Source organism: Phascolarctos cinereus, unplaced genomic scaffold (genome assembly GCF_003287225.1).
Source record: "Phascolarctos cinereus isolate Bilbo 61053 unplaced genomic scaffold, phaCin_HiC Scaffold_2;HRSCAF=192, whole genome shotgun sequence".
NCBI classification, from domain to species: Eukaryota; Metazoa; Chordata; class Mammalia; order Diprotodontia; family Phascolarctidae; genus Phascolarctos; species Phascolarctos cinereus.
The window spans coordinates 24,488,728-24,515,106 of NW_027555625.1; the positions used below are offsets into that span (position 1 = coordinate 24,488,728).

General features: G+C 41.4%; 1 protein-coding gene across 2 annotated transcripts; it reads left to right on the top strand.

Annotated features, from left to right (window-relative positions):
• Positions 1-6,017: 6,017 nt before the first annotated feature.
• Positions 6,018-25,707, top strand: LOC110218465 (major histocompatibility complex class I-related protein 1-like). Of its 2 annotated transcripts, none has more exons than XM_021001204.2 (7): positions 6,018-6,228; positions 12,708-12,968; positions 14,046-14,312; positions 17,919-18,197; positions 18,411-18,527; positions 21,693-21,725; positions 22,150-25,707. In XM_021001204.2, the coding sequence occupies exons 1-7, from the start codon at positions 6,087-6,089 to the stop codon at positions 22,179-22,181; spliced, it is 1,131 nt and encodes a 376-aa protein (XP_020856863.1). In that variant the 5' UTR covers positions 6,018-6,086; the 3' UTR covers positions 22,182-25,707. The 2 variants fall into 2 exon arrangements, with proteins under 2 accessions (XP_020856863.1, XP_020856864.1); XM_021001205.2 differs by having other exon boundaries at positions 23,268-25,707.
• The last annotated feature ends 672 nt before the right edge of the window (positions 25,708-26,379 follow it).

Genomic DNA, 26,379 nt, shown 5'->3' on the forward strand with positions numbered 1-26,379 from the left:
AGCTAAGTACTTGAGGCAAAATTTGAACTCCAGACACCCAAGTGCTCTTGACAGCTACCCTACCTAATTGCCAGCTAACTACAAATCCTAGAGGGTTTGTGACAGACCAACCTCTTGTTAGAAGTTGCCGTATAAGCATGAGGGATTAGCAGAGCAAAGGCATGACGACAAGAGCAAGGGTACCATGTGTGAGCAACAGAGAAAAGGTCAAGTCTGGCCAGACCAGAGAGTATAGGGAAGAAAATAATGTATGATAAAGATAGAAAGGTAGGTTGGGTCCAAGTTGTGAAGGGCTTTAAAAGCAATAGGAAGCCTCTAGGGTCTGTTGAGTAGGATAGTACCTGGGCAGAAGTGAGGTAGCGTTATGGAAGATGGATTAGAGAGGAGAGAAACTTGGGACATAGATACCAATTGTATCCAATTTCAAAAGCCTAGATGAAAAGTGCTACAGTAGATGGAGTGCTGTGCATGGAGCTAGGAAGACTCATCTTCCTGAATTCAAATCCAGCATCAGACACTTACTAGCTGTGTGACCTTGGGCAACCCTGTTTGCCTCAGTTTCTTCATCTGTAAAATTAGCTGTGGAAGGAAATGGCAAAGCCCTCCAGTGTCTTTGCCAAGAAACCCCCAAATGGAGTCATAGAGTGTTCAACACGACTGAAAAATGACTGAACAAAAAAATTGAAAGGCGCTGGAGGTCTGAAGTAATGTGGTGACTGTGTGAGCAGAGGAAAGGAGTGAGAGGCAGAAGACATTTTGAAGGCAGAAACAGCAACATTTGACCCCTCTGAGTGAACAGGAAGAGAGGGGGAATTAGGAAATGAGGATAATTCCAGGTTTATAAAGCTGGAGAACTGGAAGAGTGGTGGCGCTCTTGTAAAGTTCGGTCAAGGGATAAGTTCTAGAGAAAGATGATGAGGTCTGTCTTGGATGCATTGAGTTTCAGATATCTCCTGAACATGCAGTTTTAAAGGTCCAGCAGTCATTGATACAGGGCTGAATCTTGGCAGAGGGACTAGCGGCTGAACATACAGATTTGGAAGTCAGTCGTCTTCCCTAGAGATGTAGCACCCCACCTGTGGTCACTTCCCCAGCTGGATGCTCATGCTCACTTGCAAGGTTAGGGTTCTCAGCGGGCAAAGGACTATTACATCCCCCCTACCCAGGGTTCTAGGAGTATCAGCTCCTGAGCACTCCTTGTCCCTTTCCCTACCCAGTGGGTTCCTTAATCATGTATGTCTGGAAACAGGTTTCCAAAGTTCCAGTATAGAAGTGGAATCAGTCAGGGGATATTGCCTTACGTTCTGAGGAAAAGGAAGGGCAAACCCGAGCGTACTCTAAAGGCTAGCCCTTGTTGGCAAGTTCTCCCATTACAGAAATGATTATTAAACCCATGCGAGGTGATGAGACCACAGAGAAACTGCAGAGGAAGAAGGAGATGTAAGAGAGAGCTTTGGGGAATAGCTGCTGGTAGGGATCATGATACGGACGATGAGACAGCAAAGGAAACTGAGGAGTGGTCAGATAGGATGAAAACCAAGAGAAAAGAGTGAAAAGCCAGGGAATGAAGAGAATCCAGCTAGTGAGGGTGGTTAGTAGTGGTAAATGCTGCAGAGAGGTCAAGAAGGATCAAAACTGATGGGACTATCAGATTTGGTGATTAAAACCTCACCAGAAACTTTGGAGAAAGAAGCTTCCCTTTAATGCTGAGATCACAGAGGATCATTGAACTACAGGTGGGAGAACTCTCATTAGCCATGCAATCAAAACCCCTCATTTCACAGATGAGCAAACTGATGCCAAAGGAGGTTAAGTGATTGGCTCAGTCACACAGGTGGTAGACATCAGAGGCAGAATGTGGAAGCAGATCCTGAAAAGAAATCATGAAGAACTGAAGATGGAGGGAGGGAGGGGAGAGGATGTGGAAGCAGTGAGTGTAGAGAGATTTACTTCCCATAATGATGACTTCAAAGGCTCATCTAGAAGCAAGACCAGCGGTCTGGACTTGGGGGTCTGCCACCACTCCTGGGGCTCCCATGTCTATTTGTTAGTGGCTGTTGGCAATCAGCTGTTGCTATTGTCATGAAGAAATTGGGTTCCTTCTCCATGGTGATTCCTCCCCTCAACAATGGCTATTGCGGAATAACTGGAAGGAGGACAAGTGGCCTGGGGGATATTGCTATTCCTGAGGTTCCTGGATTCAGCATCCTGGGCTTTCTCCATTAGGGTCTGAGGGGAGATGATCTAGGTTGTGGTGATGGTCTGACTCTCCCAGGAAGGAAGATACTGAGTCAGGTCCTGAACTTACTGAGAAAAGAAGAATAATCTAAGGGCCAATAGACAACAACCACCATGATCTATATAGGGTTAAATATTTTGATAGTGTGAATTTCAAAGGGGTAAATGTTCCTGAGTGATGGTGACAAATAGAGAGTCTGAAAGTGGCAGGAGGGTTGAGTGTGTTTTCAAGCAGAGGCTGGGTTAGGAATCTTTTTATGGGGGGACGGAAGGAAGATTATCAACACATAGGAGGAAGTGGGGGATAGAGGGGTACCGAGGAACACTGAGTCCCTCTGGAAAATGCACAGGCTATCATCCTAGTTCCTGCCAAATTAAGATGGGTGACATTTACTTTACTTGGCCTCAGAGGGCAGAAACAGAAACAATAGGTGGATGTAGCAAAGAGGCAACACATTTAGGTTTGATGTCAGGAAAAAAAATTTCTTAAGGATTATGGATTTTAAAAGTTGTTTTCTCTGAAGGAAGACTCCCAGCATATTCAGTGAACCACTGGGGGAAGTTCTACCAGAGGACATGGAGTCACACAGCCAGGAGTCACACAGGATAAATAGGAATGGATGCATTGCAATCTGCTCCGTGGGAAGAATGACTCCCATGGATGAGATCACATATCTATCCACATAGCAAAGTAGTAATTGTGTCAAAATGGGGGCTCTTTTCTCCTTAACTAGGGCAGGGTCTCTTAAGGATATGGATGGAACAGGCCTTTTCCTTCTCTTGTATCCCTCATAGCTTTAGCTTAGGGACTGAACACAATTAGTCTGAGAGAAATGATTATTTCTTTCTTGTATTAATAACTAATTGTTATATTGAGACCATTTGCTCTCCTTTTCTACTCTCTCATCCAAAAATCAGCCAATGTGGGAAATCTTTCTAAAAGACCTACCCAGCCAGGATAGCTGAGATCTAATCAAAGATAGTAGAAGAAATTCTAAGTTTAGGGTAATGGGTACATTCTTGCTCATTGTGTTTTATCAGACAGGGCTGGGAAAATGTAGATCCTCCTTTTTGTCAGACAGGTGATATAGAAATTGATAAGTCTCATTTACCAATATTTGGGTCATTCAAGTCATGTACCTCAAAACCCTCATTGTAACTTAGTGCAGCCTCTCACTGGAATATTTATTCTGTCATTAATTGTTAACCTGTCAGAGTTGATTGCACCCTCAGAAACACCTGCTCTTCCAAGGGCATATAAACTGTGAGCCCACCATCAGGAGGGATCTTTGGTCTAAGAAAGATGGCCAATGACCACCCTTTTTATTAATAAACATATTGGCATCATTAATAAAATGGTTAAATTACGCAGAAACTACCCAGTTTCTTGAACTTTTTAAATGTCACAAGTCCATCACTCAACAAACATTAACTAAGTGCTTACTACGTATCAGCACTGGGGATATAAGTATAAGCAAAAAGAAACAGTCTCTGTCATCATGGACCTTACATTGTAATGTAGAGCGACAACACAAAAGGAGCTGAAAAGGGTCCAGGGTTGAGGGATGGGGCCACAGATGGGAAAGACTTGGTTTAGGCCCTTCGCCTGAATGAAGGTTTTGGGAAGACCTCACCAACTGCAGAAGGGAAGCATGTGCTCAACACATTCTACTCTGATCTTACAGTCCCCAGCCTCTGGGAGGACTGGTGACATACATTTGAAATTGACCTGATATGACTGGGCCCAAAGTTCAATAGGAGAAGACTAGATCAGTTGACTTTTGAGAAATTGCCAAGTTCTTTGACCCCAAACTCCTCCTTGTAAAAAAAAAGCCCCTCCTCTTTTAGCACCGATATTATTTTGGTGATGTGTGGCCTTGAACCATGGAATTAGAGTGTGTGAAGCATTGATGATGTCACTAAATAAGCGATGGAGTGGGGCGTGGTGGATACGACCCACCTGAACTGCGTTGTAAATGAAGATGCGCAGAGGTGGTATAGGACACCATAGACATATTTGACTAGAAAATAGAAAATTCAAAGAGAATGAGGTATAGCCAGCAGGTAGCCCAAATCCTCTACTGGTAATTCATGGAAAGTCAAGAGACCTAATGGAACTTTCTCCCCAAATATATTGTATCATATCATTAGTTGACAGTCTGACCTATTTTCATCATAGCTATACTGAGACTTCACATAACCTTAAAATATGGCATATAAGTTAGTGTAATACCGTATTGCCTTTTGATAAAGGTAAGCTACCTCCACGGATTTACCTCTTTAGCCTTCCTTTCCCTGAACCATAAAGTGAGAGGTTTGGACTAGGGGACCTCTAAGGTCTCTTCCAGACATAGGTCTATGATCCTATAATTCCTGAATGAACTGCTCTTCTTGGATGTCCTCATTTTCAATCTGTGCCACAGTCTGTGGCTTGGCTTCCCCTCCACCCCTACCCGACAACACCTTGGCATTTGATTCTGCTCATTTACCTTATTGAGGTCAGTAGACTGCATACTGTTGAGTTATGGGGGAATCCCTAAGCACTGGGACTCTCTTTCGTGGAGAAGGTGGAAAAGATTAAAGTGACCACAGAGACCAAGATGGTAAGGCATTCAGAGAAAGAGAAAATGTTACTGAATCATGAGCTTGCTGAGTTGGAAAGAATCTCAGAGGCCACCTAGTCTACCTGAACAAGACAGCCTTCTACAATGTGCTTGGCACATGGTCATTTAACCTTGGCTTAAAGACCTCCAGTGATGGGTGAGGGGATCAGATAGTGCCGACTGATTATTTCACTAGATAGAAGTTCTAATTCTGAGAACTCCACCCCCAATTTTGCTGGAAAAAAGGTTCAAGGGGAAAAGTGAAGAGGGAGTTTTGCTGCAGAGAGCAGTGGGGTGCAGTGAAAATAGCACTGGGTTTGCAATTAAATGGCTTGGGTTTAAATCCTGACTTTACCATTGACAATCAGCGTGACCTTGGAAAAGGCCTCAGTTTCCTCAAATGCAAAATGAGAGGTGGACTAAATAACCTAATTGCTCCCTTCTTTCTCTAAATCCACTATGAATCCTAACAGTGAGAGAGTACACAAGGAGTTTGATTAGAAGAATTGGCCTTGGGCTTATTCCCAGAAAGGGAAAGCTAGGATCAATGTTTGAGAATCACAGAGATTTCACTTCAGTGTAAGGGGAAAAAAACTTAATAACTCGAGTAATCCTTCAGTGGAATCGGGTGTCCCAGAAGATAGAAAGTATCAGAACATATCACTAGATATCTTCAAACAGAGGCTGAGTGAGCACTTATTGAGGATGGTATGGAAGGGATTCTTTGTCAGGGCTAGGTTTAATTGGTTTACAACAGAGATCCTTTCTGTGCTGAGCTTCTCTGCCTGAAGGAGAAATGTGAACAAGTAAGCTTTATTGGTTGTAAAGGAACAAACACACACACACACACACACACACCCCTAAAGGAGCCCATAGTGAAAGTCCTCTAGGATAGGTCTTTGTGTCCATTGCACTTTCTAAATTCAAACAACAGTTACAAATGCCATATGTGTCCACGGATCTGTGGCAACACACCCCTCCCCATACTTCCCAGCAACACCTGATGGTGACTCTGTTCTAGAGTTTCCTGTTCTCACCACAGACTTCATTTCATTTCTGCTTTCAAGGTTGCCAAACATGCTCAGGTTCTGCCTAGCAACAGATATCCCAGCCTGCAATGATAGGAGGGCTAATCTTGGGCAGGGCCAATCCGAGATAGGGTGGGGATAAGGAGTGGGGAGCCAATGTTTATTTCTCTTTTGGATACTATTGGGGTACAGCATTTGGAGAGTGGAGCCTCCTCCAATGAGAGTGTGGTTGCAGATGCCAGGCAATCATCTGTGGAAAGCGATGGCCAGCCGAAGGAGAAAGAAGAGGAGGAAGAAGGGGTCTTTCTCATCCTTGCTACTCATTCTGGGGGTACTTTCTCTAACAGGGATCCAGGCAGGTGAGTGTAGGGGAGTAAGTGGAAGGAAGGATGGAAGGCATTGTGGTCTGGATCTGATGGGGTCTCCCTCAGTCCCTGCCTAGTGGAAGAGTCCTGATATTGACAGAAAACACTCAAGGAACAAACTAACAAGGGCATTATGAGTAGAACCATAAGAGCAGAGGTTGATTCTAATGGAATACTTCTCTTCTATCTAACCAAGTAGTGATGCAGGGAAATCTTCCAGGAGGAAGTGAGGTTTGACCTAAGAGACTGAATATATCTCTGCTGTACATGTATTTCCAAGTAAGAATTGAGAAGAATTGGGGCTAGGTGGGGACCTAGGCTACAAGGGCAACATAAAGAAGAGAGGAATGGGAGTTAACAGTCTTCATTTAAAGTTCTGGAATCTCAAGAACCCCAAGAGTCAGTCCTAAGCCATTATCTAGAGAAGAGCAAGAAAGGAGCTCCCAGGCTGCCAAATAAGGAAGGGGGGATGAAGAAGGAAAAGTTAATCAACTAGGATTCATAGTGGATTTAAAGAAAGAAGGGAGCAATTAGGTTATTTAGTCCACCTCTCATTTTGCATTTGAGGAAACTGAGGCCTTTTCCTAGATCACACTAATTGTCAATGGTAAAGTCAGGATTTGAACCCAAGCAATTTAATTGCAAATCCAGTGCTATTTTCACTGCATCTCACTGCTCTCTGCAGCAAAATTCCCTCTTCACTTTTCCCCTTGAACCCTTTTCCAGTAAAATTGAGGGTGGATTTAAAAAGAGGGAGGAGGACAAACAGGAGAAGGCATAGCAGTGATATCTCACAGATAGGGACCACATGTCACTGGATGCCCACTTGGAGTCCTGTGGAAAATAATTTTATTTGATTTTTTTGTTTGGTTCACTTTGTGTTGAGTTGATTATTCTTTTTTGAACCAAAGCCATCTCCATTGTTCAACTAGCACCCATTCCACAGGTTGTGGGAGAGGTTCAAAGAAGACAATTCAAGTAAAGCACTGTTCAGTCTTAAAAGCACCATGGAAATGTCAGTGACTGTTGTTACTATTGTTCTAGACATGTGATTTCATTGTTCTAGAGCTCCTGAGAAGGAATCTCCCACTATCAATTCAGATCAGCACCTGTTTTGAAGCTTAGTCTCAGGTGGTTGTTACCTTGGACACTGAAAGGCCAAATGACTTAAACAGTGTCACATAGCCAGTATGTGTTAGAGACAGAACTTGAACCCAGATCCTCCTGACTCCAAGGCTGACTCTACACTGTACCATACTGCCTGTATTTCTATTATTATGACTACTGTCACTTCTGCTCCTGCTCCTGCTCCTGCTGATACTACCACCAACAGGATGTGGGCCCATCTGCTACTGTCACTGTGCTGGTTGCTTTCAGTGAGCCTTCACTGGATGAGTTCACATCATAATAATTTTATTCATGTACAAAACAATTATTTTATCCATGTGTGTAATAGTCCCCAACATGTTTAACACACAGGAATGTGAGCCAGCTAGCGATTTGTCCTAGGATGATTTCTATCTGAATCTCATTGAAAAAGTTGAGGTTGAGATGATGATGATGATTAAATGTGAAGAAAATGCTTCCCCTGGGCCTTGAATATGCCAGCAACAAATTGGTGGCTGCATAAAGGGAGATTGGGATACTACCAGCAAAGGTGATGCTAATTGGGGCAGACCTAACTTCTCCTAACTATGGTGCCTGCTGACCAAAGCATAGGAATTGTTATTATTTTTTTTACATACAATGACAAGATTTCCCTACTGATCTTTGGGATGTAGAAGCAGCTGGCAGGGGCAGCCCCTCCCAATCAGAGAAATTTGAGTTTCCCATGAGAAAGAAGCAGCTCTAAGGTTTTCATGATTGCTGCTGGTAGACCAGAGACCTCACTCAGGATCCTAGGATCCTGGACTTGTATTTGGAGCTTGAAAGGACTCAAGGTTGTCTAGTTCATCTTCCTCATTTTGAAGATAAGGAAACTGAGGTTCCAAGAGGTAAAATGATTTGTTTAAGATCATATCCCAAGCCCTCTGTTTCATTACAGCAATAGTTGCTAAATCTTGTGCAATCCTGACTATGGCCCCATGGTATTTGAATTATTTCTTTCTGACTTTATTTTATTTATAATTCTATTTCTTTGCTTCGTCCTTCCTTCCCTCCTACCTTCCCTCCTTCCTTCTTCCTTCCTTCCCTCCTTCCTCCCTTCCTTCCTTTCCTTCCTTCCTTCCTTCCTTCTTTCCTTCCTTCCTTCCTTCCTTCCTTCCTTCTCCTCCTTCCTTCCTCCCTTCCTTCCTTCCTTCTTCCTTCCTTCCTTCCTTCCTTCCTTCCTTCCTTCCTTCCTTCCTTCCTTCCTTCCTTCCTTCCTTCCTTCCTCCTCCTCTTCCTTCCTCCCTTCCTTCCTTCCTTCCTTCCTTCCTTCCTTCCTTCCTTCCTTCCTTCCTCCCTCCCTCCCTCCTCCCTTCCTTCCTTCCTTCCTTCCTTCCTTCCTTCCTTCCTTCCTTCCTTCCTTCCTTCCTTCCTTCCTTCCTTCCTTCCTTCCTTCCTCTTTAACTCTCTTGTAAATTTTTGGTGGGCTTGTGTCCAGTCTGCATTTTTTCTTTGAGGCTTTGTTTGTAGATGTTTTCAAGTCATTATCTTATTCTGAGTCTGTGTCTTGAGCTTCCCTGTCACCATAATAGCTTTTTATGGTTAGGTGATGTGTGTGTGTGTGTGTGTGTGTGTGTGTATGTTTGCTCATTTTCCCAGTCTCTTCTCAAGTTTGAACTTTGTGTCACATTTGGGCTCTGTTCACTTCTAGGGGAAGGTGACTGGCCCGAGCTTCTGTGTTCTGTGTACTTCTGCTGATTTCACAGCCTGTTCTGGGGAACCTGTAGGTTTTTGGAGCTTTCGAAGTGTCGTAATCTGGGAAGAACTCGGTTTACTGCCCTGGTCTGTGCTGCACAAATTCCTGACTCACTTTGGGTTTCTTGGCTTGTGCGTGGTTGAGGTTCCATACTCAGCTACTGGACTCAGTCACAGAATACTGGGAGGTTCTGTAGGTTCAGAGCCACTGAAGAGCTGATTTTCCCTTGGTCTTGGTCTCCTGTCCTAGCTTGTTTCACTGTAAGCTTACGTGTGGGGCTAAAGGTCAGGACGGAGTCCCTGCTGTGCTCTTGGGCTTCGAGTCACACAGCTAGGGTTCCGGACCTTGTTCCTTACTCTGTACACAGATAAAGTCCTTCCTTCCTTGTGGCCTTGTGATTGCTTCTCTCCACCTGGAACTGTGACCTGGAATGGAGTAATGACTGACAGAAGTGCCAGATGACATGCATCCTCCTCCTAGTGCTGGTATAGGGGTCCCCTGGGACCTCTTTCTGCTTAGGTGTTCAGTTCCCTCACTGTCCCTGAGCACTGCACAGCTCCCTGATAGTGCGGCCACTACCACAGCCTGCTGCTGCTGGGCTCCTGGCCAGCCCCTACCCCAGGGTCCACAGACCTCCGTATCTCTCTTCTTAAGCTATTCTGGGCCAGAAACATGCTTCACTGTAACTTCTTTTTTTTGGCTTTTATGATTATGATTCAGTCTGGCCTGGTTTTTAGATCATTGTAGAGGAGGCTGTTGAGGAGCTCAGGCTAAGTTATCTCTCACTTCAACATCTTGACTCCTTCCTCCTTTCCTAAGGTCATAAGGCAGTGAACAACTGCCCCTGGACTCCTTCTTTTTGAGTATCAAACTCAGAGAGAAAAATTGGCAATAAGAATGACCACAGACAGATGGAACCTAGGATCCAGATATTCTCATGTCCCCGTAGGCAAATCACTGGCAGGAAGGGTTCAGTGTCTGCACTGTTCCTGACTCCCCTTCCTGAGCTTTCACTTCTCTGTCCACTTGAGCAGGTGACTTGAGAGGAAAGCTGTCAGCGTTGGAGTCAGGATGACCTGAATTCAATGCCTGCCTTGGATCCATAGTAGCTGCATGATCAGGGTCAAGGCATTTAGCTTCTCAGTCTTCTGGGTAACTGCCCAGCATAAGTGTTACAGCTTAGTTGTTTATCTACATCAATGGAAGGAGCTTCCACGCTGGGAGTTCCTTACATTGATGAAATCACATTTCAGTTTCCAGAAACAAAAATTAATCCCTGTACTACCAATTCACTCTGGAACTCAGAGGAGGCTTCCTCCTCTCAGGCCCATGGCTGGCCAGCGGGGGGGAAGGCTGATTCTTCCTTTACTTTGAGACACATTCTACATATTCCCTTTCCTCTGTAAGTTAGTAGAGGCAAGTTTGGAATTTTTCAAGACACTTTATGTGGAAGCAAACAAATAAAAGACAGGCCTTATGACAAATAAACTGACGGAAGATAATTTTTTCCCTTTAACTTTTTTACTGTCTAGAAATTGAATGAATGGGTTGGTACAGTTGATGAGGCCCCTTAATTGATTCTTTTTCATCTGCCTTCACCTTGACTGGGCAATGAACCTCATAGTCCCTCTTTTCAGTCTCTTGGAATTTCTTCCTCCCATTCCTTTCTTTCACTTCTCTTCTCCAGGGAGTGAATGGAATGGGAACTCCAACCTCCAGCCATGTACGACAGTAGATTATTTCTTGATCAAGTATTTATTAGGAGTCTAAGGCTAATTAAAACTAGGAATTGAAGATCTGGAGTTTTCTCTATCAAGATGCTTCCTCTTACCTTGGTGAAAGGTAAAGAGCATGTTCCTTCAACTCCATGACCATCGATTACCATCATATTTGCTCCTACTGGGATCTTTCAATGGAAAAGAACGACCTTTTTGTTGTTTTGTCATTTTCAGTTGTGTCCAACTCTTCATGACCCCATTTGGGATTTTCTTGGCAAAGATACTGGAGTGCTTTGCCACTTCCTTCTCCATCTCATTTTACAGATGAGGAGCTGAGGCAAACAGGTTTAAGTAATTTGCCCAGGATCACATAGTTAGTACGTGTCCAAGTCTGGATTTGAACTTACATCTTTCTGATTCCAGGTGTGGTACTCTATCCACTGCGCTACCTTGCTGCCTGGAAATGACCTTAGGGACCCATAGTTTATATGAGTTCCCAAAGGTCATCTAATCTGATGGTGTCAAACCCAAACTAAGATGTATCCTTGGGACAGCATAATGACTTAGAAAACCATGGATTCACATTATCTAGATTGTGTTATATTTTTATTTCTTTGTTAGACATTTCCCAATAACATTTCAATTTGCTTCTGACAAGTCAAACCCTTGCATGAGCAAGAATTGCCACTCCCCTCAACATCTCCTACCAAGTGCTCTTTCAGCCTCTGCTTGAAGACCTCCAGTGATTAGGAGCTCACTGCATTATTAAAAGGCCTGGGGATATTCAGAACAGAGAATTGGAAACTTGTGGGGAAGAGAGCAGGAAGTGGTGTTACATGATAACTATCTTCAAATATTTGAAAAGCTGTCCGGTGGAAGAGGGATTAGACTCTCTCTGCTTGGCTCCTAGAAAGAAGAACCTAGAACAATGGGGAGAAGTTTCAGAGAGGTACATTTAGGCTTGGTGTCAGGAAAAACCTTCCTAACAATGAGCTTTGTCCAAAAGAAGACTTGGCTGCTGCCAGAGGTGGGTTCCCCTTCATTCCAGGACTTCAAGCAAAAGCTTTGAGACCACCTGTTAGAGTCTGAATTCTTTTTAGGTATAAATTTTGTTAGATAGTTTTCGAGATCCCTTCTAACTCTAAATTCTGCAATGGTATAAGGCAATTCACTAGAATTTTGTATACCTCTAGTTAGAAAAACTTCATTTTGAAATGAAATTTGCCTACAGGTCACTTCTACCAGTTTCCAGTGCTATAGCCTAAGAATAGTGAGAGGAGAAGTAGAGTTGTTGTTCTCAAAATGTGGGACCCTGTCAGACTCCAGAGTTACCAAGCAACTGACCAAAGGTAGTTATCAGCACCACAAGAGTCAGGGTAGGGCTGCCGTTGGAGGTCTGGGGTAACATCATCCCTTTTCCTTTCATTGGTGCTAAAATAATTGGGGAGATAAAGAGCAAAGGCCCCTTCCAGCTATGATCTCAAACTAGTAGGAGTGAAATTGGACTGGAACAAGTCAGTCAAATGCTGTCAGTAATATTGGTTGCATTGGTGTTAAATCCTTAGGTTCTTTCCCCTATATGTGTGTTCTCATGCTCTTGTGCTCTTGTGCATAAGATATTTTATAGATAAGTAAGGTGAGGCACAAAGAGGTTAAGTGATTTGCCCAGGGTGATTAGACGGTAAGTATCTGATGTAGGATTAGAACTGAGGTTTCTCTGATTCTAAATCCAGCATTCTATCCACTATAACTACCCTCTTCACAAGGTGGCCCAAGGAAGACTAGCTGCCTTCCAAGTAGCAGGAAGACAAAGGGAGGAGTGAGAAAAGACCCATGGGTTCTGGGCCCCTCAAATACACACCTGATTCCTCCTCCTCTCTTCTCTTCTCTCCCCATCCTTTGCTGTCCTGCAGCTTACCACGAGCATGTGATACAGTTCACAACAGTGGGCACAGGAAGCTACCTCTTGGATCACTTCATGGTGGACTTTCTGGATGATGTTCAGGTGTTCTCCTATGACAAACATAACCAGCAGCTCATGGCTAAGGAGGCCTGGATCTCCCAGGCCCTGGGGGCCAAGTTCATAACCAAGATTCGGCAGAAATTAGTGGATCATGAGAAGAGTTTCCTCTGGTTCCTGAAGAAGTTGACGCAGAATGAGACCAAGTATGATGGTAAGTCAGCCACTCTTCCCTTCTCCCATGCATCCTTCCCTCTCCCTTCTTTCTCTCTGCCTCCATTGAGCCCAATGCCCCCTTTCTAGGAGGCCATGCCATTAGGCTGAGTATTCAGGATCTCAGGGCACTCTAGAGAGAAGAGAAGGACTTGGTTCTCACTGAACCACATCAGCTTCCCAAGGTATTGGCTTCTTCTCTTGGAACTGATTAATCTTATTCAATCAATTAACATTTATTAAAGGTCTGCTATGTGTCAGGCATTCTAGGGGGAACTTTGTCTTCATCCTCCATCCATTTTCCTCTACCCTTTATGTTATCCCTATCATTGAACTTCACTTTGAAGCAATTAACCCCCTGTTCTTCCATGATTTCTGAGTTCAGAGATCTGCTGTATAAACTAATCAACTAACCATTATCTGTCCTCCTCTTTTGCCATTGCTACTGTATTTCAATGCCTAATTACAGCAGTTACTTTCATCTGCTCCTTCCCTAGCCTGCCTCCACACACTCTAAACCACCAGTTTGTTTTTCTAGGGCTTATTCACAAGAAAAAAAAGACATATACAAATTCACAAATAATACACCAAGATAAGGTGACTGGAACTCATAAAATAGGAAAATGATCAGGCCCATAATGACATGATCAAGGTCCTAAGCTATTCTTTCTTAATTACAGTTTCCCAGCTTACCTCGATTGGGATTACTCATAGGTAGGGAGCATCTGCCTCCCTTAGGAACTCAAGAAATTAACACAAACAGGACATCCTTAGAGACTCCAAGAGATAACCCTTGACAGTATTGGACACCCCAAGGTTTGTTGCCTTCTTGTGATATCAATACAATAGCTCGCATTTCTATCTTGCTTTTAAGAAATATTTTCCTTCACAACTCTGTAGGTATGAAGGGAAGTGACCTTTATGCCTATTTGATGAATGAGAATACTGAGGAATAGAGGTAAAGTCATTTCCCCAAAGATGTACAGATAAGTGTCAGAGCTAGGATTCATGTTTAGGTTCTATTGACTCTAGGTCTAATACTCTTGTCATTGTATTACCTTTCAACCTCGCCCTACAGTAAACTGCATGGTGCAGGTTTTTGTTAGCTGTGAGATTGAAGAAAACAGCCCTATAGGAAATGAAATCCGGGTTGCTGTGGATGGTCAAGATTTTTTCTTCCTGGATGAGGAGATGGGGAATTGGACTGCCTTGATGCCTGAGGCTCAGCCCTTCAAACCCATTCTGACAAGTCCCCTCTGGACCACTCAGAAGGAACACTACATGCAAGAATATTGTATTGACACCATGAAAAAAATCCTGCAGTACTCTAGTATAAAGAAGAATGGTGAGTACTTGGTCTTCCGACCCACTTTCCATCAGGACATGTGGCCACCCTTTCCTATCTTCTGGATAGTGGCTGATGCCCTGGTGTGTGTGTCAGAAGTCAAAGAAGTGGGTCCTGGCTTCAGCTCCCATCACTATGGGAAAAAATCAGTGCCAGAGAAAGGAGAATGATTGTTCTGTGTGATTGTGGTCATGCTCTTATGTAGAGATGACCCCAGAGAAAGGAGAATGATTGTTCTGAGTGATTGTGGTCATTCTCTTATGTAGAGATGACCCCAACGATCTGAGGTAACCCCGAGATCTCTAGGTCTATGCTTACGAAGCACAAGCTCTGCTTGGTCTCATCATGTTAGGGAAACCAAAGCCCCAAAGCAGAAAGTCTCCATGCGTCTGTCTCTCTTTCTCAGTGACTAACCCAGCTAAAGGCAGAGATGTCCATCATCAAAAGGTGGAGGAACACCCTGTTTCAATGATGACAGTACTGTCTTGAAGGAACTACTCATGAAGACCCATGTTCTAAAGTAGAGAAATTACTTTTTAACTATGCCTTTCCCATCTCCTCTACTGAATTTGATTATATAAAGCTATTTACATTAATCTGTACTGAATTTTGTCTTGTAATATTCAGCCCAATATTTTAGCCTGTCCAGGTCTTTTTGGATCTTGACTTTGTCATCTCATGTGTTAAGTATTCCCTCACCCCTAGCTTTGTGTCACTTTCAAATGTGATGATCATGGCATCTCTGCTTTCTTTCAAATAACTGGTGACAATGTTAAGCAACAAAGGGTCCAGTATAGATCCCTGGGGCACTACATTGGAGACCTCTGGCCAAGTCAACATTGAACCATTCATGCAAATTCTTTGCATCTAATGCCTACCCCCAAGTGCCTTCTGTGTTGTCTTCCCCATTAGAGTGTAAGCTTATTTAGTTCAGGTAATGTCCTTTTGGCTCTCCTTTTTAAAAAAAAAATTAAACTAAAAATTATTTATTTTTAATTTTCGACACTGTAAGATTTTGAATTTTAAATTTTATCCCTCTCCTTCCCCCCCCAAGATAGCACACATCCATTCATAATGATACTAAATATATTCTTCCATGAGTAATGTTGTAAAGAAGAATTAGAACCCAAGTGAAAAAAACAAGAGAAAGAAAACAAAACAAAACAAAAAAAGATAAAATAGCATGCTTCGATTTGCATTCAGACTCCATAGTTCTTTCTCTAGATGTGGATAGCATTTTCTGTCATGAATCTTTTAGAATTGTCTTAGATTGTTGCATTTGCCTCTTCTTGTACCCCCAGTGCTTAAGCACAGTTTACAGCACACAGTTTAACAAATGCTTGTTGAGGGGCAGCTAGGTGGAGCAGTGGATAGAGCACTGGCCCTGGATTCAGGAGGACCTGAGTTCAAATCCGGCCTCGGACACATAACACTTACTAGCTGTGTGACCCTGGGCAAGCCACTTAACCCCATTGCCTAGCCAAAACAAACAAACAAACAAACCAATAAGTGCCTGTTGAATTGATATGAGTCTGTTCAATTCCTAATCTACCTACTTGTATTGTTATCTATCTCATCTTATTCCATCTTTTCCCCAAGTATAACACTCTACTTTCTTAAATGCTTAAATCTAGATAAACTATATTCAAGCAAGCCTCTCATCTACTAGCTTGGCAATCTTGCCAACAAAGAAAATGAAATTGGTCTGGCATGACCTGCTCCTGATGAATTCAAGCTGGCTCCTTGTAATCACTGCTTTCTTTTTAGATATCCACCTATCATCTCTTTAGTGAAACTTAATGAATCTTGTAAATCTTTTTAATGAAGCTTGCTGGCTTGAGCTCTGACTCAAAAAATACCCTCTTTTTTTTTTAAAAAAAATAGGGTAACATTTACTTTTCTTTAGTCCTATGGTACCTGTTCCATTCTCCATGATCTGGCAGGCTTCACTGTCAGTAAATGAGCCATTTCCTCTGTCAGCACTTTCAGGACCCCAGAATGTAGTTCTTGTGGGCCAGGTGAGGATGAAATGGGAGAATATTCATAAAGCTCTTTGCAAACCTTACAGTGCTACCTAAATATAAATATAAATACTACTACTACTAGTACCATCACCACCACCATCACCACTACTACCACTGCTACTACTACCACTACCATCACTACCACCACTACTGCTGCTAATGCTGCTATTACTACTACTACTACTTAAAAAAAGAAGCTAAGTACTCTCTTAATGTACCCATTCTGATCTTTTGCTCCAATCTCCATCGGTCATTTTTGTTTTGTGATCTCCAGTGCAAAAGCGATTCTGCTTGGCAGAGAGATAAGCACCTTTGCCTTCTTTCTGTTGTGACCAATCCTACTAGTCACACTATGCCTACTTAGAGGATCGTCTTTTCCCCAATATTGCTTTAAAATCCCCCTTTTTGTTATTTTACAATGCTTTCCTCATTCTGCATTTTAACTCCATTAGTATTTCTAAGAATGGTACCATCATCCTCTATAATTTATCCCAGATTCTATGTTCTGTATATTTCTTTTTTAAAATATATTGGCTGGTGAGTTACCTATGCATCTTCATCAGTGTCTTTGGACAAATTCCTCCCTTTTCTCATCATCTGGAGGAGATTTCCATTGATATCCAATTTCCATTGATAGCTTCAAATTTTCATTTTAAAATGACTCCTTTTCCTCCTGTTCTGGTTTCTTCTGCAAAATTTTAGTACATGAGATTAGTTTTCCTCTGAACTCTTTGAAATCTCCTCTTCCAAAGTGTTGAGGACATATCAGACCAGCCCAAGTTCCTAGACTTTTCTATCACAAAATCAAGGAGTCACTTCCTCTCAGAGTTTCTATCATTTATGCATCAACAGCTAGTCCCTTATTTTTAGTGAGAATCATGTTTAGAAATATTTTTCCCTTGTTGGTTTTCCCATCTTTTGAAGGAAGAAATTATCATGAAGGCAAGTCATCATGTTGCTAGCCACTCTGCCTTTCATAGATACAGAGGTCCAGTGGATATCTGAATAATTGAAATTCTACACCACTGCTATAGCAGGTCTCTTGGACAGGTTATGAATCTGTTTCCCAGGCTTGTGATCTTGAGGGTTTGTGATTCATGGGAATAAGCACATAGATAAAGTCATTGATATGAACACTAGAACATGTTGAAGAAGATTCTAGTTTTTATCCTATAATAGTCAAGACTCTGTTGACCTCTTAATTGAGTTAGAAAGCTGTTGATATTACTGCTATCACTGGAGTCATTTGCCATTTCCTCCTCCAGCTCATTTTACAGGTGAGGAAACTGAGGCAAACAGGGTATCACTTGCCCAGGGTCACAAAACTAGGAAGTGTCAGAGGTCACAAATCAACAACAATTTGTTGAGGATCAACTACGTACAGAGGACACTGGAGAGATATAAAATGGACGCTGAGGAAGCATGTAATGAATCATGTAGTACCTTGTCCTCTAAGACCTTATGACTGCTAAATCCTAGGGGCTTTGGCAATAAGAGAAATGAAGAAAGAGAGTGACAATGGAAATAGAAAATGCTACTGAGATTTGCACATGATACTTTCTCTCCTGATCTCTACCTTTAGTGCCCCCTGAGGTGACTGTGTCTCACCATGAAGCCATGGATGGCATTACCACCCTCGCCTGCTCTGCTACTGGCTTCTACCCCAGCTCTATCCTGTTGCACTGGCAGAAGGGGAAGGAGATAATTGTGGCTGGGAAGGAGAGCTCTAGCGGCACTTTGCCCAATGCTGATTCTACCTTCTACCAAAGAATCACCATTGAACTCCCACCAGATGACCCGGGGACCAATTATGACTGTGTAGTGGACCATATTGAGCTGGGGACACCAAAAGCGTATCCTGGTGAGTGATTAGACTGAGTTGGTTAGGTTGAGTCCCAGGAGGATTGGCCATGAAATGCTGTTGATTCTGTGCCCAACCCCCCCGGCTCTTGTTACTTCTCCAGAATATATCAATAGAAGAGGCTTCCCAATTGATATATTTCCCATTTTCACGTGGAAGATTTCTATTTGCATTAACTATCTTCCCTTTATACTCTTCCTCTTGCTGCCACAGTCCATGTGAAGTATCCTAAAAAGAGGTCTTGGACTGCGACTTTTACCATCCTGGGTGTTGTCATTCTGGTGTTGAGCTGTGCTGCATCCTTCATCATGTGGAAGAAAATGAAGACAGGTGTGTATATGGGGAGAGAGAGGAAAGGACAAGACTAGTGGGTCAGAAAGGGATCACAGACATTGCAATATGTTTCATCAACTTTGTGAGGGTGTGGGAAACAAAGGAGCTTTGATTTCTATTTCCACCTCACCCTCTAGATCTATGAGATCTGGGGACTTCTCTGTTAAGATTTTTTTGGATTTAATGTCCAGGTTCTTTCTTTTTGGTCATGATTCTCAGGTAGTCTAATCATTCTTAAATTCTCAATCTGTTTTGCTATGATACCTTACCTTCCATGATATTTTCTATTTTTGATTTTATCTTAATATTTCTTGTTATTTCATTCAGTTATTAAGCTTTATTTGGTCTAATTTTCAAGGATTTTATTGCTTGGGCAAGGCTTTGTACTTCTTGTGCCAAGCTGCTAATTCTGTTTCTGATTCTTTATTCCATAGATCTCATTTCTTTTCCAAAACCCTCTTTCAACTCCCTCTTTTAATAAACTTTTGCTTCATCTCTTAGGAATTCCAGTTTAATCTGTCCCCAGGCTGATTTGCTCGCTCTCTCTCTCTCTCTCTCTCTCTCTCTCTCTCTCTCTCTCTCTCTCTCTCTCTCTCTTGTTTTTAAATTTTTATTAGTATCTCTTCTTATGTATCACTTAATTTACTCCCAATGTTCCCTCCCCAGTCTTTTTCAGAAAGCAGTCCCTTATAACAGAATTGTTTTTAAGGGGAAAAAAAAAACAAGTAAGATTAGCAAAAAGCAAAATCAATCAATACATCCCAAAAAAGTCCCAAAATATATGTAATGTTCCACACCCATGGGCCTCCCACCTTTGCAAAGGAATAGAGTAGGGATACCTTTTCATATTCCTCCATGGTTGTGGTGGGGTTTTTTTTGTGATAATTTTATAACACTCAGTTTTAATTATCTTGTGACTGGTATTCTTTCCTACATTGTTGTTGTCAAAGTCATTATGTATTGTTTCCTTGGCTCTGCTTACTAAATTCTGTGTCCTTCCATATTAATTTGTCCATTATTTTCTATATGTTATCATTTATGTCCTTTCTTATAGCTCAATATTTCTTTACATTCGTGTACCACAGTTTGTTTACCCATTCCTCAATCAATGGCATCTCCTTTCCCCAAAATTCTTACTACCACAAAAATAGCTATGAATATTTTGACATACATGGGAATTTTTCTATTATCAATGACCTATGGATTGCCTAAACATGGGAACTTTGGGCCAAAAGGTATAGTCATTTTATTGATTTTATTTGAATAATTCAAAATTGCTTTCCATGACGGTTATACTGATTCATAATTCTGCCAATAATCTCTCTCTCTGTTTGAGGCTTTGTTTGTAGAGGTCTCAGAGTCATTCTCTTCTTCTGGGTTTGTGTCTTCAGTGTCCCTATCACCATAGTAGTTTTTGTGGTAGTATACTTTTGGGGGTTTGCTCATTCTTTAAGCCTACTTCCTAACTTTGACCTTTGCTACTGCTGGACACTGCACATGCCAGGAAGGATTATCTGGTCTGGTCCTGCTGCTTTCTTGGGGTATTAAGTGTTTTGTTCTTCCAGGATCTCAAGAGTAGCTCAGGTCAGGGAACTGTTAATTTTCAGTGCCTTAAAGTTGTCTGATCTGGGGCAAAGTCTGATTTCCGCCCTCCTTGTCTAAGCTCTACAAGTTATAGACCTGCATTTGAGTCTGAGCAGCAGGTTTGTAGACTTGTCCAGTTGAAGTTTCAGTAGACTTCTGCTGTACTCAGTTGCTACCAGAAAGATGGAAAGTTCTGCTGGTTTAGAGTGGCATAATTGCAGGCTTCCTTTTGGGCTGAGATTCTTGATCTGATTATTCCTTAGCAGGCTTCAGTCTGGACTGAAAGCTAGAACTGAGAACACACTCTGCTCCTGAGTTATAAGCCACACAGCTGCTGCTTGCTTCTGAACTTGCTCCTTGAATGGTCAAAAAGAGCACTGTTAACAGAACCCCACCATCTTGCAGTTCACAGGGACCACCATGATCTTCTTGTCCAAAGTATATCTGACTGAACAACAGTTCTTCAATAACACTGATGGTCAACCTGCCTCAAGCTAGTTCAAAAGAGATGGGACCTTATCACTTCCTGTATTACCCCACTCTACTTTTGAAATACTCAGTTAAATTTTTTTTTCTATCACACAAAGAAAATTTGCCCCACTTCCCTCCGTGTAGAACAAATTTAATTCCTCTTCCATGTGACAGCTCTACCATAGCTACCCCCAGTCTTCTCTTCTGCAGGCCAATGCTACATGTTGCCAGTGTCCTTCCTGAAAGTGGTCTTGACTACAATATAGTATTCCAAATGGGGGCTGACCAGGGTAGAGGGCAGTGGGACTATCACTTCCCCACTGGACTTTTCTCTTTTTTTTAGGCAATTGGGGTCAAGTGACTTGCCCAGGGTCACACAGCTAGTAAGTATCAAGTGTCTGAGGCTGGATTTGAATTCAGGTCCTCCTGACTCCAGGGCCAGTGCTCTATCCACTGTGCCACCTAGCTGCCTCGGCTTTTCTCTTAATAGAGCCTAAAACTGTGCTTACTTTTTCAACTGCCATGTAATTCCACCCACCCAAACTGAGTTTGCAATATAGTAAAAATCCATCAGATCTTTTTTCAAATAAACTGCTGAGTAGTCATGCCTCTCCTGTCCTGCTGTTAGAAGCTTTACAGCTGATTTTATACATTTCATCATATTTGTTTTGGCCCATGTTTCTAGCCTGTCTTAATCTTTCCTATCCTGATGCTCATCCAACATGGTAGTTCTCCCGCTAGCTTTGTTCCACCTACCAATTGATATGGATCCTAGTTATGCCCTTATTCATTTAATTTTGTTCATTCATTTCAACATTAATAAATATTGAAGATTAATGGCCCAAGGAGAGGTCCTGGAGGCTTTACTTGAGGAAAGAGAAGAGAACTAGGCACCATCTTTGGGGAATGATTGATCTGATGAGGAGACAGTCTTTGTGCCCAGGCAGCTCCTAGTCTGTTTTGGGAGATGCAAAGTATTTGCCTCTGGGGAAGGTAGTATAGACAGAGATCAGGTGTGTTCTCACTTTGAGAAAGGGGGATATAAGAGCCACATCTCCAGGACCATTCTCACTTACACATGTTTTTGTGACTTTAATTTTTTCGCAGGCTACAGGATACTTGAATGTGTTACCTTGGAAGGTAAGAAACTGGGGAATGGGGTAGGAGGAGAATGTAATGTTACCAAGAACCATAAAACATATTCATACTAAAAAAACCTTGTGACTTTTGGGGCAGGTCAGGGAGGGATGCCATGGCATGAGGTTAAAAGCAGTTCAGAGGGATATGGTGTGTGTGTGTGTGTGTGTGTGTGTGTGTGTGTGTGTGTGTGCGTGTGTGTGTGTGTGTGTGCGTGTGTGTGTGTGTGTGTGTGTGTGTGTGTGTGTGTGTGTAAATCCCTCATTCCCTTATCCTTACCTACCCAGAATGGGAATCCCAAAAGGCAGTGGGAAAATGGACATAAAAGAAGTCTGTCCTGTCAGCTGTTTCCCTACAGCCAAGCTTTGAGGAAAACTATTTGCATGCACATAGAAAAGGAGGGGAAAAAATCACTTTTTTTTCCCAGACGTTCAACTGGATCTTCAAGGTTATTCCTAGAATATTCCATGGTGCTTGCCTCAGAGAAACTGCAACTGCAATTGGCTCATTCCTGCTGAATATGAAGAAGCCCTATTCATATCCATTCCTATTAAACATATTTTCACATTAGTGATGTTGTAAGGAAGAATTAGAACTAATAGGAGGAACCATCAAAAAGAGGAAACAAAACAAAGCAGAAGAAAAAAATAGCAAATAGTATGCTTCAATCTGCATTCAAACTCTGTAGTTCTTTCTTTGGATGTGGATAGCATTTTCCATCATGAGACTTTTGGAGATGTCTTAGATCCTTGTGTTGCTGAGAAGGGTTAAGTCTATCAATATTAGTCACTGCACAATGTGGCTGTTACTCTGTACGATGTTCTCCTGGTTCTACTCACTTCACTCAGCATCAGACCATACAAGTCTTTCCAGGTTTTTCTGAAGTCAGCCTGGTCATCATTTCTTATAGCACAATAGTATTCCATTACATTCATATACCACGACTTGCTCAGCCATTCCCCAATGGACGGGCATCCTCTTAATTTCCAATTCTTTGCCGCCACAAAAAGAGCTGCTATAAAAATTTTTGTACATGTGGGTCCTGTTCCCATTTGTATGATCTCTTTGGGATATGCCCTAGAAGTGCTATTGCTGGGTCAAAGGGTATGCCCATTTTTATAGCCCTTTGGGCATAGCTCTAAATTATTCTCCAAAATTGTTGGATCATTTCACAACTCCACCAACAATGCACTAGTGTTCCAATTTTCTGAAAGACATTCTTGAGAGCTTGTTTTGAGGTTTCTTGTAGGAGTTAATTGGTGGATACTTTTTTTAAATAGTCATAATATTTAGTCAGAAAATAATGTCAATTATAATCATAAATTTTACTCACAGAGAAGCAATATTTGAAATATCACAATTAACCCATAAACTTTAGTCATATCCTTCTACCAATGTATGTGATGTCTTCTACAATGTGTGTGGCAAACCAGGGATACACATTTATAGAATCCTATCAGGGAGACACATGAATAGGGAAACCTATGTGCCTAAGGCAACTCATATACTTTGAAATGTAGTCTTTGATGTCTTTGATTCCCTCAGGAATCATTTATACTACATGAAGCTATTTCTCCACAAGTACAGACCCTTCTGGACTTCTCTGCTTTCCTGATGGATAAAACTTACTCCTCTTCTGCTCTGGAGCTTATGAAGCAGTATCAAGTTCTTTTAGCTCACAGCCACCCCTTAACAGGAAGTTAAAAAGAAATGTGTAATGCCTTTTTCAGTGACAGGAAGTTCCCATAAGCCAGAGAGCTACTAAGTTTTTCAGATCTACAAATGGCAAGGGAATTTTGCTTTATCTAATGGGCACTCAGCAAAGCCAGTCTTCTTCCCACAGCAAAACAAATGAAACACTTGTATTTCCCCTTCTGTTTTGACTTCTCAAACCAGAGAAGGTAATAAAGTGTAACCAGGAACCCCTGAGAAATTTCTCTTCTCTCAAGTTATAGAAGGCATTAGAGAGCTATGAACTCAACCCTTTAACAGCTGCAGGATTCAGCTCTTCTCCACCTGAATAATACAAGTTGAAGAACTCTCTTGGCTTACCCAAACTTTCTCCAGCTTCTCACAAAGCAATGCCCCTCTTGTAATCAACAAGCTCCCCAAAATGCAACTACAAAGTTCCTGTCAGTTTCTAAAATTCAGTCCCAGGATTCTTATGACTTCTCCAGAGCACAGCTTACTTTCCTGTTTCTTCTCTCTCTCTCTCTCTCTCTCTCTCTCTCTCTCTCTCTCTCTCTCTCTCTCTCTCTCTCTTTCTATGGCTTCTCCTGCTGGCTTCTTATGCCCTCAAATTAATGCTTCTTAGAGCTCAGTGACTCAACTCTACCTCATGAGATAGAACTCAAGAAACCCACTTTCGTGTCATATGCAAACCCAAAAGTCTTTAAACAATCCCTCACCCACAATTCCCAGTTATTTGATTTACAATTCTGTCAGGATTAACCTTTAAAACTTTAAAAATCAGTCAAAAAATGAGCTGATACACCATGATGCCCAGAAACCATTTTTACCCTAGTCATTGCATGATTTCGAGCAAGTTCTCACAGTACATTTATCTGAGGGGGAGGTCTCTTTCAGGGCTTCAGAACAGTCCCTGTCTTCTTTATATTTTATTTGTGAGATTGTATTTCTTCACAAGTGGATTTTATTAATCTTCCTTGTGCCATTGTTATTTTTCTGCCTCTGTTAGTAATCAAATTGTTCCTGTGAGAAAGGGGTAGTATTTAGGTAGAGAATTTGAGACTTAGAGATTAAGTGACTTGCTTCAGAGGTATAGTATAGCTTCAGACAGAAGAGACATAAAGTGAAACATTCTGAGAATAATGTATATAATCAAATGTCCATCATATGTTTATGGTTAATTGACTTTATAAATTAGTGGTAGCCAGATTTTAGGTCTGTTTCCTCCTGTCATATGATATATTTCTAGAATACATCCCAAGCACCTCATTCCATGAGGAATGAAGGCTAATGTTATAAAAGACTTAATAAAAATAACAATGAATGCAAATTTATTGCTCCTTCTCCCTTTCTCTCACCTAATTAAAAAAATAACAACTGCATATAGTGTATTGTAGGGTGTTGGACTTAGAGTTAGCAAGATATGCATTTAAATTCTCCCTGAGATGTTATTTAGCTCCGTGATCCTGAGAGAGTAACATAACCTTTCTGGTTTCAGTTCCTCCCAAGTAAAATGAAGAAGTTGGGCTAAATGGCTCAGGTTCTTTCCACCTCAAAGTTCTAGGATCCTAGGATCTAAGAGGTAGAGAAATGAATGATTCAAACCCACATTCTGTGACTCCAAGTCTAGTGCTCTGTCTATTGCAAATTATCCAGACACCTGGCTTTGATGATTTTACTCACTTGATTAAGTAGACACTGGTGGTTTATAATCACAAAGATAATTTGGTTTTAAAAATAAGAATTAGATTTAAAGATAGAAGAGACTCTAAAGGCCTAATCCTACTTTTTTATTTTATAGTTGAAGAAATTAAAACCTGGAGAATTGCCCAGGGTCATACAGGTAGTGAGTGGCAAAACAGTTTTGAACCCAGTTGCTCCAATTCTAAATTCAGCTACTTTTACATGGTACCACTCTAGGCAAGGAGGATGACACAGTGGGAAAGAACACTGAATCTCAATCCTTTGGATATTTTCTGTTTTCACTTTGCCCTCTTGTTCTAATTGCTCTTCTCATCTCTGCTTCCTCCCCCCAATCCCCACTTCCTTCAAATCCCAGCTAAAATCCTACCTTCTACAGGAAGCTTTCCTTATTCCTCTTAATTCTCTCTGTTGATTATCTCCAATTTACTTTGTATATAGCTTGTCTGTACAAAATTGTTTTCATATTGTCTCCTGCATTAGACTGTGAGCTCTGAGAGCAGGGATGGTCTTTGACCCATTTTTGCATCCCCCACAGCTTAGCACAGTACCTGACACATAGCAGGTGATTAATAAAAATTTATTGATTGAGTAATATGTCTGAGAAGTTTTATTTCCTGATTTCTTAAAATATGATATCTATGCACTTAGTTGGATCATGACTTTTAGGTAGCCCAATGATTCTTTTAAAATATATTTTAATATTCTTATTTAATATTTCATTTCCACCAATTATATGCAACTTTTTAAATATTAATTTTTAAAATTTTGAGTTCCAAATTTTCTCCCTCCGTCTCTTTCCTATCCCTTCCCTGAGGTGGCAAGCAATTTGATATAAGTTATACATTGGAGTCATGCAAAGCATATTTCCACATTAATCACATTGTTTTTTAAATTTTATTTTATTTTTAATTTATGGAATAAAACAAGCATTTCCATAACAGTGTAAATAAAAATAAATAAATTAAAAAGATGATTCTGCATTAAACCATAAATTCACTATCTATAACTTCCTATTACTTTTAAATATACAACAAAGTTATTATGTAAATTTCTTTTTTTCTTTTTTTTCCCTCTCCCCCACTATATCCTAGAGATGGCCAGCAGTAGACACAAATAGGTGTACATATATGTAAAATTATTCTCTACATACTTCTATTTATGAGTTCTTTCTTTGGATGCAGATAGCATATTTCTTCATATGTCCTTCACAGTTAATTTGAGGATTTATAATAGTTAAAATGAATTATTCACTCAAAGTCATTCT

Bases quoted from the DNA above. Each gene is read 5' to 3' on its own strand.
- LOC110218465 (XM_021001204.2), top strand. From the start codon at position 6,087: ATGAGAGTGTGGTTGCAGATGCCAGGCAATCATCTGTGGAAAGCGATG. The intron at 12,969-14,045 runs GTAAGTCAGCCA...CTCGCCCTACAG, and splicing joins GAATGAGACCAAGTATGATG to TAAACTGCATGGTGCAGGTT. The intron at 18,198-18,410 runs GTGAGTGATTAG...TTGCTGCCACAG, and splicing joins GACACCAAAAGCGTATCCTG to TCCATGTGAAGTATCCTAAA.